The sequence below is a fragment of the Nipponia nippon genome, unplaced genomic scaffold (genome assembly GCF_047370975.1).
Source record: "Nipponia nippon isolate SJK-2023a ecotype South Korea unplaced genomic scaffold, ASM4737097v1 scaffold_4, whole genome shotgun sequence".
In the NCBI taxonomy this organism is placed as follows: Eukaryota; Metazoa; Chordata; class Aves; order Pelecaniformes; family Threskiornithidae; genus Nipponia; species Nipponia nippon.
Genome location: NW_028262358.1, coordinates 65159554 through 65173508, shown reverse-complemented (window position 1 = coordinate 65173508; position 13955 = coordinate 65159554). Strand labels below are relative to the sequence as shown.

General features: G+C 36.0%; 1 protein-coding gene across 1 annotated transcript in view; it reads left to right on the top strand.

Annotated features, from left to right (window-relative positions):
* The window catches only part of ENPP3 (ectonucleotide pyrophosphatase/phosphodiesterase 3), a 42860-nt gene that overhangs the window by 18951 nt on the left and 9954 nt on the right, over nt 1-13955 (top strand). Inside the window, exons 11-20 of the mRNA XM_009460828.2 lie at nt 598-670; nt 2039-2147; nt 2310-2438; nt 3845-3876; nt 6798-6925; nt 8777-8843; nt 10496-10583; nt 11358-11527; nt 11638-11689; nt 12445-12599. Coding sequence (XP_009459103.1) covers nt 598-670; nt 2039-2147; nt 2310-2438; nt 3845-3876; nt 6798-6925; nt 8777-8843; nt 10496-10583; nt 11358-11527; nt 11638-11689; nt 12445-12599 — 1003 coding nt within the window. The remainder of the gene's footprint in view (nt 1-597; nt 671-2038; nt 2148-2309; nt 2439-3844; nt 3877-6797; nt 6926-8776; nt 8844-10495; nt 10584-11357; nt 11528-11637; nt 11690-12444; nt 12600-13955) is intronic.

Below are 13955 nucleotides of genomic sequence, written 5' to 3'. Positions count from 1 at the left end.
TAGAGGAAACATGGAACATTCAGTTTCTAGTCTAAGTGTATGGATAAAAGATTTTATATGAAAGATATTACACAAGAAAGGTTAAATATCTGAAAGTAATTGCAGGCAGTAATTCAAGATGAAAAGTAGATGTCAGTACTGATTGTGGTGCTCAACTTTGTAATATGTAAACAAGTGAAATCTTTTATATGATAATTTGTTAATAAATTCCTAATATATTTGCAGTTAGGAGATGCTCTCTAGAGCCTCACTACTTAATCAGGAAGAGATCCTTTAGGTGAGATCCTTCTCAAAAAGGAACAGCTTGCTCTGCTGTCTGAGATCTTGCAGTCTTTCAGAGTGATTTCTGGATACCAATTAAAGACACTGGATACTGTTTCTGAAATTGTAACTTCAAATAGTCCATGTTATTAATTGCAAAACTCAGAGGAAGTTGAATGATTATCTTTGCTGTATGGACTTCTATTAAGGTTTAAAGAAGTTATTTATAATTCCTTTTTAAGTTTCATTTAATATTTTTTTTTAATGAAAGTGTTATTTTGAAATGCTGTGTCCAAATTCTCATAATATTCCATTCTTACTTATTTCTAACTCAAGGCCTGATTTCTACACTTTATATATTGAAGAACCAGATTCTTCTGGACATTCATTTGGACCAGTTAGTGGTGGTGTAAGTAGTTTTTGTGTTTTTCTTGGACTAAATCACACTAAAAATGGTGCTGTACTATGAACTTAACCAACACATAAACTTGGAAAGGATAGTAGATCAAAAATTACCGTGACTATTTTATGAGTTTTTATTAAGAACTCATGCTTGTGGTTGGGCCCATTGTTATGATTCCAAGACTGTGTGTGAATCAAAAGAGCTGTAAACCAAAAAGACTGGCAGAAAATAATTTCAGAAATAATATTAATGGTTGTATTTAGACTGAACTTTAATTTTATTGCCAAGTGATATTTGGAAGCATGTGGCCTGGCAAATCCTCAGAACTGTCTTTTATTTATTGCTAACACTGTACTTCATTGTTTATTAATTTGTAACACAAAAATATTACATTTTTACTTGCATGCAGGCAGAAAGTTCAGTCTTTAAGGAGTTTAGGACTTATCATATCAGCTCCTTCCTGGAATGGTCTTGTTTAATATATTTGAAAATCGTCTTCAGCAAAAGGCCTTGTTGTAGTGGACAAGGACAGAAAAACTGATCTTTGTAGGATAGTTTTAGGCTCCCTAATTGGAAAGGGAACTCCATTTCTCTTTGTACATAAAGGGCTTAAAATCCCATTACTGTATGTGCAATTGTATATGTGTATGTTGTCCACGCACAGAAGACATTCAAGAGAGTGCAGCAGAGTTAGGGGAACAAGACAGGAGCAAGTGCTCAGACGTGGAGTCCTCAGAGTCAGTCAGGTATTGTCCTTACTGTAGGAAGACTGTAAGTCAGCTGCACCAGCTAGGGAAGAGCTGTCCTCTGTTAATGGCTACAGGGTAGGTTGTGCTGGATTTCTTCTATGTTACTTCAGTGGTGGTCAGTGGTTTTCTGCAGGAAGTTTAAAGGGACTGTGTATATGAAAGAAGGGCACCATGCCTTCTTGGATGCTACATTGGTGTTATAGATAATATGTGTGTAAATATTTTTGAAATGCTGCTTATTTTAATACAATGACACGTTCATACGACAACAAAAATTGTATTTAATGCTCTAAATCTAGATTTATATAAAATCTATAATTTTATATAAATTTGGGAGTGAGGAACAGATTTGATCTGAATGTGTTAATTTTTTTTCTTTCAATAAACACATTTTAAAGCTCAATTTTTCTAAGGTAATAGAAAAAAATTAATTGCGAGTCTTTTCTTAAGTCGCATATTCTGCGGTAGAGTAGTGGAATTCTGCACATCTAAAAAAAAGAAAGAAGCAGCAATATTAAGAACCTGAAAACTGACAGAAAAGCTCACTTTTTTCAGACTTTATTACATTTCAGTGAGAACTTGAAATCAGAAAGAAAAATTGTAATGAAACTGGTTTATCTCACAGGTAATCAAAGCCTTACAGCTAGCAGATCAAGCACTGGGGATGCTAATGGATGGACTGAAACAAAGAAACCTGCACAAATGTGTAAACCTCATTGTTTTAGCTGATCACGGTAATGTATATAGTTCTTTTTTCAAATTAAATTTTAGTGATCATTGTTTTCTTCCTCTGTGTAATATGTGTGCTAACTAGTTTTAATCTATTTTATAATTCACTTTATCTTCCTTGCCATATACTATATATAAAAAATAACTGTTTCTACATTGTCCTTTAGGGATGGAGATGACCTACTGCAAACAGTTAGAATATATGACTAATTACTTCCAAAAGATTGATTTCTACATATATGCCGGGCCTGCAGCTCGCATTCGAGCAAGAGATGTTCCAAAGGACTATTTTACCTGTAAGTGTGGACCGATCCTGGGATCATGCAATCAATATAACAGGAAATAAACAAACAAATAAACAAGTAAATAAATAGGGAAAATGGATAATCAGTAGTAATCAGCAGAGTGAACAGCTTTCTGTTTCACTTAACCTGGCTTAAACATCCATGGAAGTTGTTTGGTTTTTTTGGCAACAGCTGCTTTAGATGAAATTGAAGGTTAGAAAAGCTTGTTGCAGACTCCGATTTGCATTTTCTTGGCATGTGGAAAGGTAAAGTAAAGATAGTTTTATTGTTTTGGACTGGAACTTCAGGTCTTTCGTAAGTGCATTGCTCTTCACAGATTTCTTGTGCAACATTGGCAGACTCAGTCTTTTTGAAGCAGTGACTATTTCTAACTGTGTGTACAAAGTTACGGAATCTGAATCTTAGCACAGTGGGATCTAAGCCTAGGTTGAGCCCTTTAGCTAGTATCACAGAAGAACACAAGATTGAAACCATGTGAGTTGACTCTGATTCAGAATAGATACCGTGCTACCAGACTAAAAAAAAAACCATCTCAAAACTTTCTATTTCAGGAAAAAGAATGGAGAGAGGTAAAACCATGAAAGTGCTCTGTTTAGTGAGTTTACAGAATTCATAAAGTGTTCTAAAAGGCATAACTCTTGCAGATCTTATTTAAGAGCTGGGATCCCATTGTACTTTTTATTTATCTTTTCTAATTGTATTTATATTGGTAGGCATAATATTTATACAACATAAAGCAGACTTTGCTTGGTTTAAGTAGGAGACAGTTGAAGTCAGACAGGAGCAAAGCAATAAGCAGAGGAGAGAATAATGATGTTTTGTATGTGTCTTAGTCTTAATATAATTGTTGACTCATTTCCTCTAATGGTCTTACTTTTTCTGAAGGAATTTTCCTTCTGTAAAGTGCTCAGGTTTGTTTTTTAGAAAGCTAATGTCAAAAGGTTAAAGTCACTCTTTGAAAATGTGGAAGGTGAAAGTACTAAATCAGACTGGATTTTTCTCTGTGACTGCTGCTGGAAGTGGAATACAAGACAAATGCTCCAGGTCCAGTTCAATGTAAAAAAGGTTATACTTCAAACAGAACTTAGGTGGGAGAAGAAATTTTGGTTCTGATGATGTGTCAGCTTTAGGTGAAGAAAGTCATCACCATGGCAGTTTTCTATAGTCTGTCTTGATGTAACCAAAGTGCCAGGTACTTCCACAGACTACCACACTTACAGGAAGTTACACTTGGAAATATAACATTCCTACGCGTGGAACGTTATGGTTACCATAATCTTCACAGGCTAATAAAGAAATTCAATTTTACAGGCAAAAAGCATGTTGAAATTTTTCTCATGAGGCTTTGGACCTTCAGCTGTTTGAATGTATGTTAATTCATCTTTTCTTTTTAACAGTTGACTCAGAAGGAATTGTTAAAAACCTCACGGTGAGTAAATGTTTTCATATTTTTTCTTCATAGTTCCTCTTAATAGGAATCTGATCAAAAAGCACAGTTTGTGAAAAACTGAGACTACAGTGCCAGTTTAAATAGTTTACTGACTCCAGTGTACCACAGGAGGCAGTTCTGGACGTTGTTCAAAGATGGTGCACAAAGGTTTGCCATGGAGAATTTCTGTCCAGAGCAAAAGAGTTTTCTGTACTTCACTTTGTAAGAGAAGTGGCTGACTGTGGGTAGAGAAAGTAGGGTATATCTTCATTATAGAACAGAATACAACACAGAGATGCCTTAGATAATAGGCATCTGTAGCTCTGGACCACAAGTGCTGCGCCCAGGCTAGGTTAAAGCAACTTTTCCACACAACAGATAATGACTTTGTAGAGCACGTTGCCACAGGATGTTGTAGAGGCTGGAAATAAATAAGAAGGGAGGATTTTAGACAAATTAATGGAGGACAGGCCTGTAAGGGCTATTAAACATGATCCACAAGCAACCTCTGACTTAAGAAATCCCTGAAGACTAGAGGAAACTGAGCAGGTACAAGAAAGAAGGTTCATTCCATACTTGACTTGTTCTTACGTGCTTTCTCTAAGTAACTGATTCTGGAAATTCTGAAGATCTGATTGGAAGTAGAGTAGTAGGCAAGATGGACCTTTGGCATGAGGCAGTATGGCTCTTTTAGGATCTTTTATGACGTATCACTTAAGTACTTGCAGTGCTTTTAGGTTTGCTGCACTACCACTGGGCCCCATACGGATAGTTCTGCTTGGATCTCTGCCATACTGTGTGGATGTAGCACTTCAGGGCAGGTCCAAGTTTGCCCGTGTCTCACATGTAGACCATTGCTCCTTGTGGGTACACTCTGTGACAGCTGAGCTCTGAAGAGTGCAAACAAAGGAGTGCAGAACAGAGTGCAAAACAAAGGAGGACCAAGCCTATTTCTTTTACTGAAAGGTGGTAAGATATGACAGTGTATGTTTTTCCTTATACCTTTTTAGATAGATAATTCTCTGCTTTATTTTTTTAGTGTTCAAGATATGCATTAATACATGTGGGATGAATGTGGTGGACAAACTAAAATGCTTGTAGGAAAGTAGTCTTTTTGTATTTCTTTGCATTTATAATTTACACTGAGTTAAACATTTAAACTGCTTTCTCTCTATGTATTGTCATAATTTTCCCTTCTTTCCTTCATTGACAGTTTGTTTTACTATTCTGTGACTAGTCCTAGTCCAAGCAGTAGACAGATGTTCTGATACTTCTAGAATAAATGCTCTCAGCTTGGAAAAATTCTGGGCTGTTTCAGCTGGGTATATTTCTGATAAATCACCACTAGAGGTCTTCCTTTAACCTGTCGAACAACTCAGTTGTGCAATATTACATGTAGCTTTTGCCTGCCACTAAAGTCCAAAGGGCAGTGAATGTTCCTGTTCAATTTTTTCTTGATTCTGAATACCTAAGAACACGTCCTTTATTCCCCAGCATCCAAAGCAGATGCAGGAGTAGGATATCAATGGTTGGGAATAGCAGAAGGAGCTTTTTCAGTGCTACCCTACGCCATTGTATGATGTGGAGCCTGTCATATCAAAGACCATTAGTGTGAGGGGAATAGCACGATTTGCATGTTCTCAACCCCAGTTGAAACTGCAACTGCTAATAGTTACAGAGATGTGACATGTCTGCCTTACAGGAATAGCCTGGTATTAGGACACTTCCTCTTTCCTTTTCTATTCATAAGTAGTTAAAGTTTGTGTATTTTGTTCCTTTCAAGTTCTTAGAATGAGGGTTTGGGGCAGAGAAGGGAGTTGTATGTTGTATGTCAATTGCTAATCAATAGACGTAAAGTCATACTATAGGTTGATTTCCTCTATTTTTCCCTTTAATTAGACTATCCTTTGTAGAATGACCTCCTTTCCTGGGCTAGCAAACCCATTGAATCTTTATTTTTTGTGTTCCTAGGTTCCACTATACTTCTTTCATGACTGTCCAGGCACATTTACTCTCATTTCACATGTCAATGTCATTCTGTGCAGAGTATACAATTCTAGTACTTAGAAGTGAAGATGTCAGGTCAGACTCCGAGCATGCTATAGTTTGTACTGCCTGTGTGGTAGAACAGGTCCACTTCTCTGGCTTACCCGGCTTCTTAGCAGCTCTTCCCTCAGCATTTTAGATGTTCTGTGTTGTCCCAGTGCTGGATTCCTGATCAGGAACAACACTTCTGAAACATTGCGATGATGCTTGCAGCCAGCTGGAATGCTCCTGATGGCCATATGTAGTTTAATCTTTGCAGTATGTCATATAGTTGTCATTAGGGTCTCAATGCCAAACTCATCCATGGCATGCCTGCTAACACAACAGTTATATTAACACATTAAATGTGGATGTAAAAGCTAAGGCCTTTAGCTAACAGCTGACCACTGGACATACACATGGCATGAGAGTACATGTTCAGTCTTGCAACTAAAACCCTAGATTGTCCTACATTATGTATACTTGGTTTTCTTTCTTATTTATTGAATGATAAAGTAACAGAAGATGGCAGAAATAAACTTTCTCTTGTAGAGTGTAATCTTACATACTAGATGCCAGTGACATTAGTATGGACATATAGACTAAACATTACTACTAAATGTCTTTCAGCCTTAGGAGTACTTTTACCACAGTATTTGTGAACTTGCTATACATATTACAGCAGTATATTTTCAAACAGTTCCAAAAAAAGCCACTTTTTCTTCCACTGCCTCTCGGGCCAAAAATGAGATCTGCAGGTTATCTGAGAAGCTATCTGTGAATAATGCACTTTGTGCTTACGTTCCTGTCACTAAGATGTTTGTGATAATTTTGAATGATGGGTTTATTTCTGATATTGAGCAAAACTCATGACTGGGCTCTTTCCTCTTGCACAGTGCAAAAGATCCCCTCAGCACTTCAAGCCTTATCTGACGCCTGACTTGCCAAAACGATTCCACTATGCTAACAACATTCGTATTGATAAAGTTCATCTTTTGGTGGATCGACAGTGGCTGGCTGTGAGGTAACATAATTTGTATGACACTTATCGTTTTCATCCCATTCTCATCCTTTTAATTTCCTTCACAGATGCCTCATTTCCTGTTTTGCTTTAGACTTGTTACATTTCCATGTTTGTTACATTTAAAATCTTACTATGTGAAAAAAGGAAACACGCCTTATACACAAAGCCAAGAATGTATTATTAGTATGATTCAAATCTTAACAGTCTAATAAAAGAATCATCATTACTCCAGATGAAATTTTTATGGAAAAAAAAAAAAGGAAGAAAAAAGAAAATAAAGAAATGAATAGTACTGCACAGAAAAAGTCTCAAAAATAATGCAGTTAAAATTTTTATACAAAGCCTTTCTAGTACCTAGCCCTTTTCCTGGCGTTGAGGTCACCCCTCCACTGCCCTTCTGGGTCCTAAGGTTGATGGCTTCAGTCTGGTGTATGTGTGGATACAGCCAGCAATCAGCATTATGAGTCCTTCATCAGGAGGAAAATGATGTCGATGTTTCTTCTTCCTCACTGTGTGATCTGAATGGGGTCCTTCCTGTATGTATGCTAATGCTACAGCTTGCGAATTCTTCACTGGCCTGCAAGTTAACATTACATCTCAGTTCACTAGATATGATGCATTCTACATGTGTTAGATATTTGTTCTTTATTCTCTTTCCTACCTCTAAGTCTGGTTTTGCTCAGTTCCAGATCTGCATTTCTTTATTGACCATTGGTGAGCTGTTTCTAGCCTTGGGGTCTCCATTCTACACAGAATAACTAATTGTTACTGCTGTCTATACAAAAACTATGTCTTTGCCATGCAAAGATAAGCTGATAAGATAACAAATTAGACATAACCACCTTGTCATTAAAAAAAATTACTGTAAGATGTAAACAATAAAAAAATAGCTCTGAGCAAGTCAAGAGCAGTTCAGACAAGCCTTAGTCCTGAGGCTTTGAAAACTCAATACAAAGCCTGTGGTGTTAGTAGCAATACTGTATTTACTGAGCGACAGTGTTGCAGTAGGAGAAGCGTGAGATGATTTGGGATTTCAAGACTACTCAAATAGTAGAAAATGCCTGATCAGTGCATGACTTGATTGTTTGCTTTGCTGCAACCAAATAATTGTCCTGGACATGTAAAAAGAAATGCCCACTGAAAAATCTCATATTCACCCTTTTTTAACTGTGCTCAAATGTTCTTGTGCCTCTGAAAACAGGATACATGTGCTTGACAAATGTGCATTGGATCAGTATGGGATGACTATCTCTTCATCTTTCCATGTATCTCAGCAACGGGTAAATTAAAACAAGTGTTAGTCATTATAAGTCAGACTATTCTGACATGTTATTAATTCTATAACCCCCCCACACACATCCACATCTCTCCTTCACCGTTTAAAATCCATGATGAAAATGCACTGTCTTGTAAGGCAAAATCCTTTGCAGTCTTATTTATATCGTTCCACAGAGGCTAACAGCAGAGTTCTCCCGTTATAAGTTTTCTATTAAAATGCAGATACCACAGAATATAACTGAAGAATTCTTCCTAAGCAGATTACACTTGTTCTGAAACTTGTAGCTAGGTGAAGGCCTCAGTTCAAAAATACCCATTTCTCAATTTCTTTTTCAAAACTTTGATTCATTGTACACTCAGCTACCTAGGATAATTTTTTTCTGTCCATAGCAATCTCTGTTACAGGAGAAAGAGATCTCCATAAAAGTGAACACTGGATGAGAAAAAAAGTACTATAATACTATGCCAGAGTCAGTTCTTAAGACATGATCCAGAGTCCAGTGATTCAGGATGACTGTTATTAACTGGTTCTATTTGTGCCATTTTTATTTACACTATATGATTTCTCCTTAGGGACAGAAGTTACACATATTGTGATAGGGGTAACCATGGCTATAACAACGAATTTAAAAGTATGGAGGTAAGATGATTTCTATTCAAGTCTTCCACCTTCTTATATAGAAAATCATGATGTGCTAGGTGAACTACTACAATATAGAGTATATGCAGTATATATATAGAGTTTTTGCAGTGTGCTTTTTCTTTCATGTCACCCAGATAAGTAAACTGTGAACACATACTGGGTCCACATTTCCGTATTGCCTTTCATCAATGTGTATGAGGCCTGCTTCCTTGGGATCCTGTAGTAAAACTTGTCTGGGATCACCTGAACTCCAGGGAGCCAGATAGACTGCAGTAAACCAAGCATACCATATTTAGCTAAGGGACACTGAATTCTTTCATTCTTCTGAAAAATCTCCATAGGCTCTGGGAATTCAGTTGAGCATCTGAAAGCCCGTGTGCTCAAATAAACTAAATCTCATTGTCTCTGCTTATCTTACAAGACTTAATCATATCATCAGAGCAAAAAAGTGATTAGTATGACCTGTATGTTAGTATAGCCCGTATTGCAGTTCCATCCCATTTTCACTTCTGGTTACAGTGAAAATATTTCGAGGTCTTGAGCTTTTATTTTTTCATGTGTTTTCTGTGATATGAACCTTTTAAGTAAGGTCAAACACGCTACTACTAGTCCCATATTCTGTGCCTAAGAATCAGATTCTTCCAGATCTTCACAACTATATTAAAACCATAGGTCAATATACTGAATGGTGCTGAACGTTTGTATGGAAAGAAAAGGTAAATTCTGGTTAACATGGAAACCTTAAGCATAGACAACCTTATGCTGGCGGCACAATGACTGAGGAAAATTTTTTTGTTTGTAAAGGACCAAAATGTCTTAATGTTGTCTTTTTAAAATAAATTTAAAATTCCTTTTCTATTATGGGAACATAAGAATATTATTTTAGAACAGATCATTGTCCTGTTTAGTCATATTTCTTGTATCGTATGGCAGGCAGCTCAGGAGGCTTATAAAGTAGTAGAAACAAATGTGAGACTCTAAGTAGTATCAGTATTCTGCTACAATGCTTGCAGACCCCAGCAAGGTCCGCCCAGTACTACGTTGTACCATTGGTGGTACTGATACAGGTCTCTGCTGAGCTTGGGATGGGTCTCCCCAGTTCCCTGCTCCTTGCTTTAGCCAAGGCTGTAGGCTCTTAAGTGACCCAAAGACTTTTGAGAATGCAACATGTATTAAAACAAACAAGCAAACACCTCATCCACCCACCCCCCACCCCCCCCGCTTATATTTCTGGCTCAATATTAGCCTTTAGATAGGATCTGTGAGTGTCATACCTCTGCATTTGTTGAAATGGCATTGTTGCTGGCTGTTGCAATGAAAACATAAAAAGGTGTGAATTTGAAACTTAGAAAACAATAATTTTCATAAGTATGCATCAAAATATTAAAGAAAAATATTAAAGAATACCCCCGCCAGATTCATTATATAGTTTAAAGTATTCTGAGAAATGAATTTATGTTTTGCATTTTTCCTCAAGTATATGCAATGAGAAAAATTTGCCTTCTTTACCAGAACAATACATTTAACTTTTATGACTGTGAAAAGACTGTATTTTGTTCCAGTGTCTGAATTGTGCTGAATTCCAGCAACTGAATTGTTTTTGAATTTGGATTCCTTTAGACAAAAACTTTTGTTTTATTACAATCTAGGCTATATTCCTAGCATATGGCCCAAGCTTTAAAGAGAAAACAGAAGTGGATGCTTTTGAAAACATAGAGGTTTACAACCTTATGTGTGGTGAGTAGAAACAATCCAGTACTTCAGATGATAAACCAACAGTTTTTTCAAATACCAGTGTTGTAAGAGCTGAAAGAAGAGTAACTAAAAATTGAGTGAATTCATTCAGAAGTTAGGTTTTTCACACAAAACACTGAAGGCATGCTCTTTTGCCTTTTGTACAGTGCTAAAAGATTAACCGCCAAAAATTGTTCTGCTTTGAATGTTGTTTCTGATTGCAGAAGTATTCCACTAAAGAATCAGAGAGAAGTGCTCCTGCCACGTGGGCTTGCTGTTGAAATGATGCCGGTGGAATAATTGTGGGATTAGAATCTTGTAGAGAGTTACCACTCTTGCTCATAACTTAAGATGGACCATTGCAGTCCAGGCAGTGAACAATTAGGAAGTACGTACCTCAGAAAATATGGATTAAGGCATCGTACAAAAATGCAGTAGGCTAGTACGCTTCACAATGTGATACATTTGCAATCACATTTGTACTCTGCATTAAATCATCTAATCTTATGAACCTTATGGCAATGTATAAAACTGTATCAACAGTACTCAAGTACATAATTACCAAATCTTGATGCAGTGGAAGATAGCAATGAACCTTCATACCTAGAAAATTGCAAGTTGATGGTAGTAGTTACCATAATAGTTTAGAAAATGGAATAAGCAACTTCTATATTTAGAATGAATGCATAGGAAATGCACAGAATTGGAAAGATAATGATTTTTAAAAATGTCATTTTAGTCTTAAAATATGTTTACTAATTTCAAATGTTTCAACAGATTTGCTGCATATTACACCAGCACCAAACAATGGAACACATGGCAGCTTGAATCACCTCTTAAAAAAACCTTTTTACAATCCTTCACATGCAAAAGAAGACTCATCTCCTTCTTCATGTCCAGTTTCCAGTCTGACTCCCATAGATAACCTGGGATGCACATGCATGAATGTAAGTAGGGGCTTTTGGGATATTTTAATCATCTTTGTCACCTGTGTTCTCTTTTCATTGTTTTTTCTAAACTATGAATTCATTCTGAATGATTCTCTTATATTTTACAGGTAATGAATGATTCAGAACTAAATGAGAGGTTAAATCTCACCACAGAAGAAAGTAAGTACCAAGAAATGAAAAGGACAGCAATATTTTTAAACTTGTGCCTGGTTTAGATTTTGTATTATTGGTTTCAGAGGGAATTTTTGCAATGTTAATTACAATTTAAAGTGAAGTAGGAAAGCCAAGTCAGAAGCATAAATTTTTTTCTTTTTTCTTTGCATTTCTTTAAAAAATGCTAATCGATACTGTTATAGCAACATCTATGCATAGGAATCAGATCTGAACCCCATTACAATCTTGGAAAAAAACATACAGGTTTCAGTGGTCTTTGGAGAAAGCCCGAGCACTTCCAGGCTATATGCCATAACTCTTGTTCCCAACCTTGTAACCATAACTTTGCCTTTCTCTAATCAAAAATTCCCATAGATATTTCTGTGTGCTTTTTTATGGGGTTTCTGGAAATTTTAGGAAGCATTGTAATGCTTCCTAGTCAAATAAGATGTAAATTTCACTCTACTGGCAAGGTAAGTTCAAAAGATTTATATTGGTATGAAATTGCAAAGAAACAAGAATTTGCAAGTCTGATATATTACATTGACTTTTGTACATTAAACATAACATGAAAACTATTTCCTACATTTTTTTTTCCACTCATAAGCTAAGAACTTAAAGAAACACATGTCCATATTTACTGTTGGTTTTATTTTTATTTATTAATGTTTTAATTTACAGTTTTTCTCTGCTCTCTTAAACTTTTGTGCCATCCAAAATGTTATAGAAGAATGAATCAATAATTATTGTTTAAATTCTAGTAAAGAAGGCAAACTCATATCATTTGCCATATGGGAGACCCAGAGTTCTTCAGAAGAAAAATGTCTACTGCCTCCTTTCCCATCATCAGTATGTGAGTGGATACAGCTATGATATCTGGATGCCACTGTGGACTGCGTACACTGTGAATAAGCCTGTAGGTTATCAAATATCCATAGTTTTCTTAAATATGTAATATAATGGATTGTAAATGTGGTTCATTCATCAGGAATCCTGGTTGAGGATTGATGGATATCATGTGACTAAGACACTTATGTCTGAAAAAGTGTCTTTGATATCTCTTAAATTTCAACTGTCTTAAAATACTGTTTAAAAAAGTGGGAATAGCCATCTGTTAGGGACACAAAAGATGTAGAAGAATAGAGCTGCTGGTAAGCTGCTTCCATTAAGCCTGTTCTGTAAAAAGGATAAGCTGCCAAGACAGTGCTCCAACTTGCCTGTCAATTCCTGAGGAAAAGGAGACTGTGATTTCCAAAATCAGAAGCTTTTAAGCTTTCCTATGAATATCATGATCTTTTTCCTATTAACAAACCTTTGTGCAACTCTGCAAGACAGTTTGTACTGATGCATATTTCTGTATGTTCTGTTTATTTGCTCTCTTTTACATTATATAATTTCTGAAAAATGTAATTATAGCTAAATGAATCTCTGAGAGTTCAAAGGTATGTGGCTCTGGAATAAATTGTTTGAGTTTTCAGGGTCAGTAAACTAGTGGACATTCATGAGCTTAATTCCTCCTATAATCTGACCCTTTTTCTAAGCTGCCCTGAAGAAATAACTTTTACACTGATTTTTCTGTCTGAAGAAAACTGTTATTGATGTCTACATGATTTCTTATTTTATCAGTACAAATATGGGGAAATTATTTTAATCAAATATATACTGCTAGAATGTTAGTATTTCAGAAAGTGTTACTCCATACTTTCTACTGTTTTTTCACAATCTAGGTGAAGGATCACAAATCCAACCCTAAGAAGGCTTAAAGTCTAGTGAAACAAATGTCCATTTCAACAAAGATTGTTTTTACTTCACAATATTTGAAGATCTGCTCTTATAGCTTACTATGAAAGCACATTACCTTAATGAAAACCAGTTAACTGTGGGCAGGTTTTTTTCTGATTTTGCTTTGGAAAGATTAAAAAGTTCCACCAGAGCTGAGGTCTCTTTAATATTTCAGCACCAGCAGCAAAAAGCTCAAAAAAGCAAATAACTTTTCAGACATTTTCCTTTGTTGCAAACCAAATTCTCAGTTGGAAAAGCATTGTATAAAGAAAGTTCTTGCCCAATATAACATCTAAATCAACAGAAATATATATTTGTGGGAGCTTCTTATAGTGGTTTATGCAACATTGTGGGAAGCAGCGAATGATTGAGACTGAAGTATTGGAGGGTATAGTTCACAGCAGACTCTAATACAATGATGTATGTTTTCTACAGAAAGAATAGGAAAGAATAGATTTCCTCTGTAATACTCTCAGAGACACAACAGCGA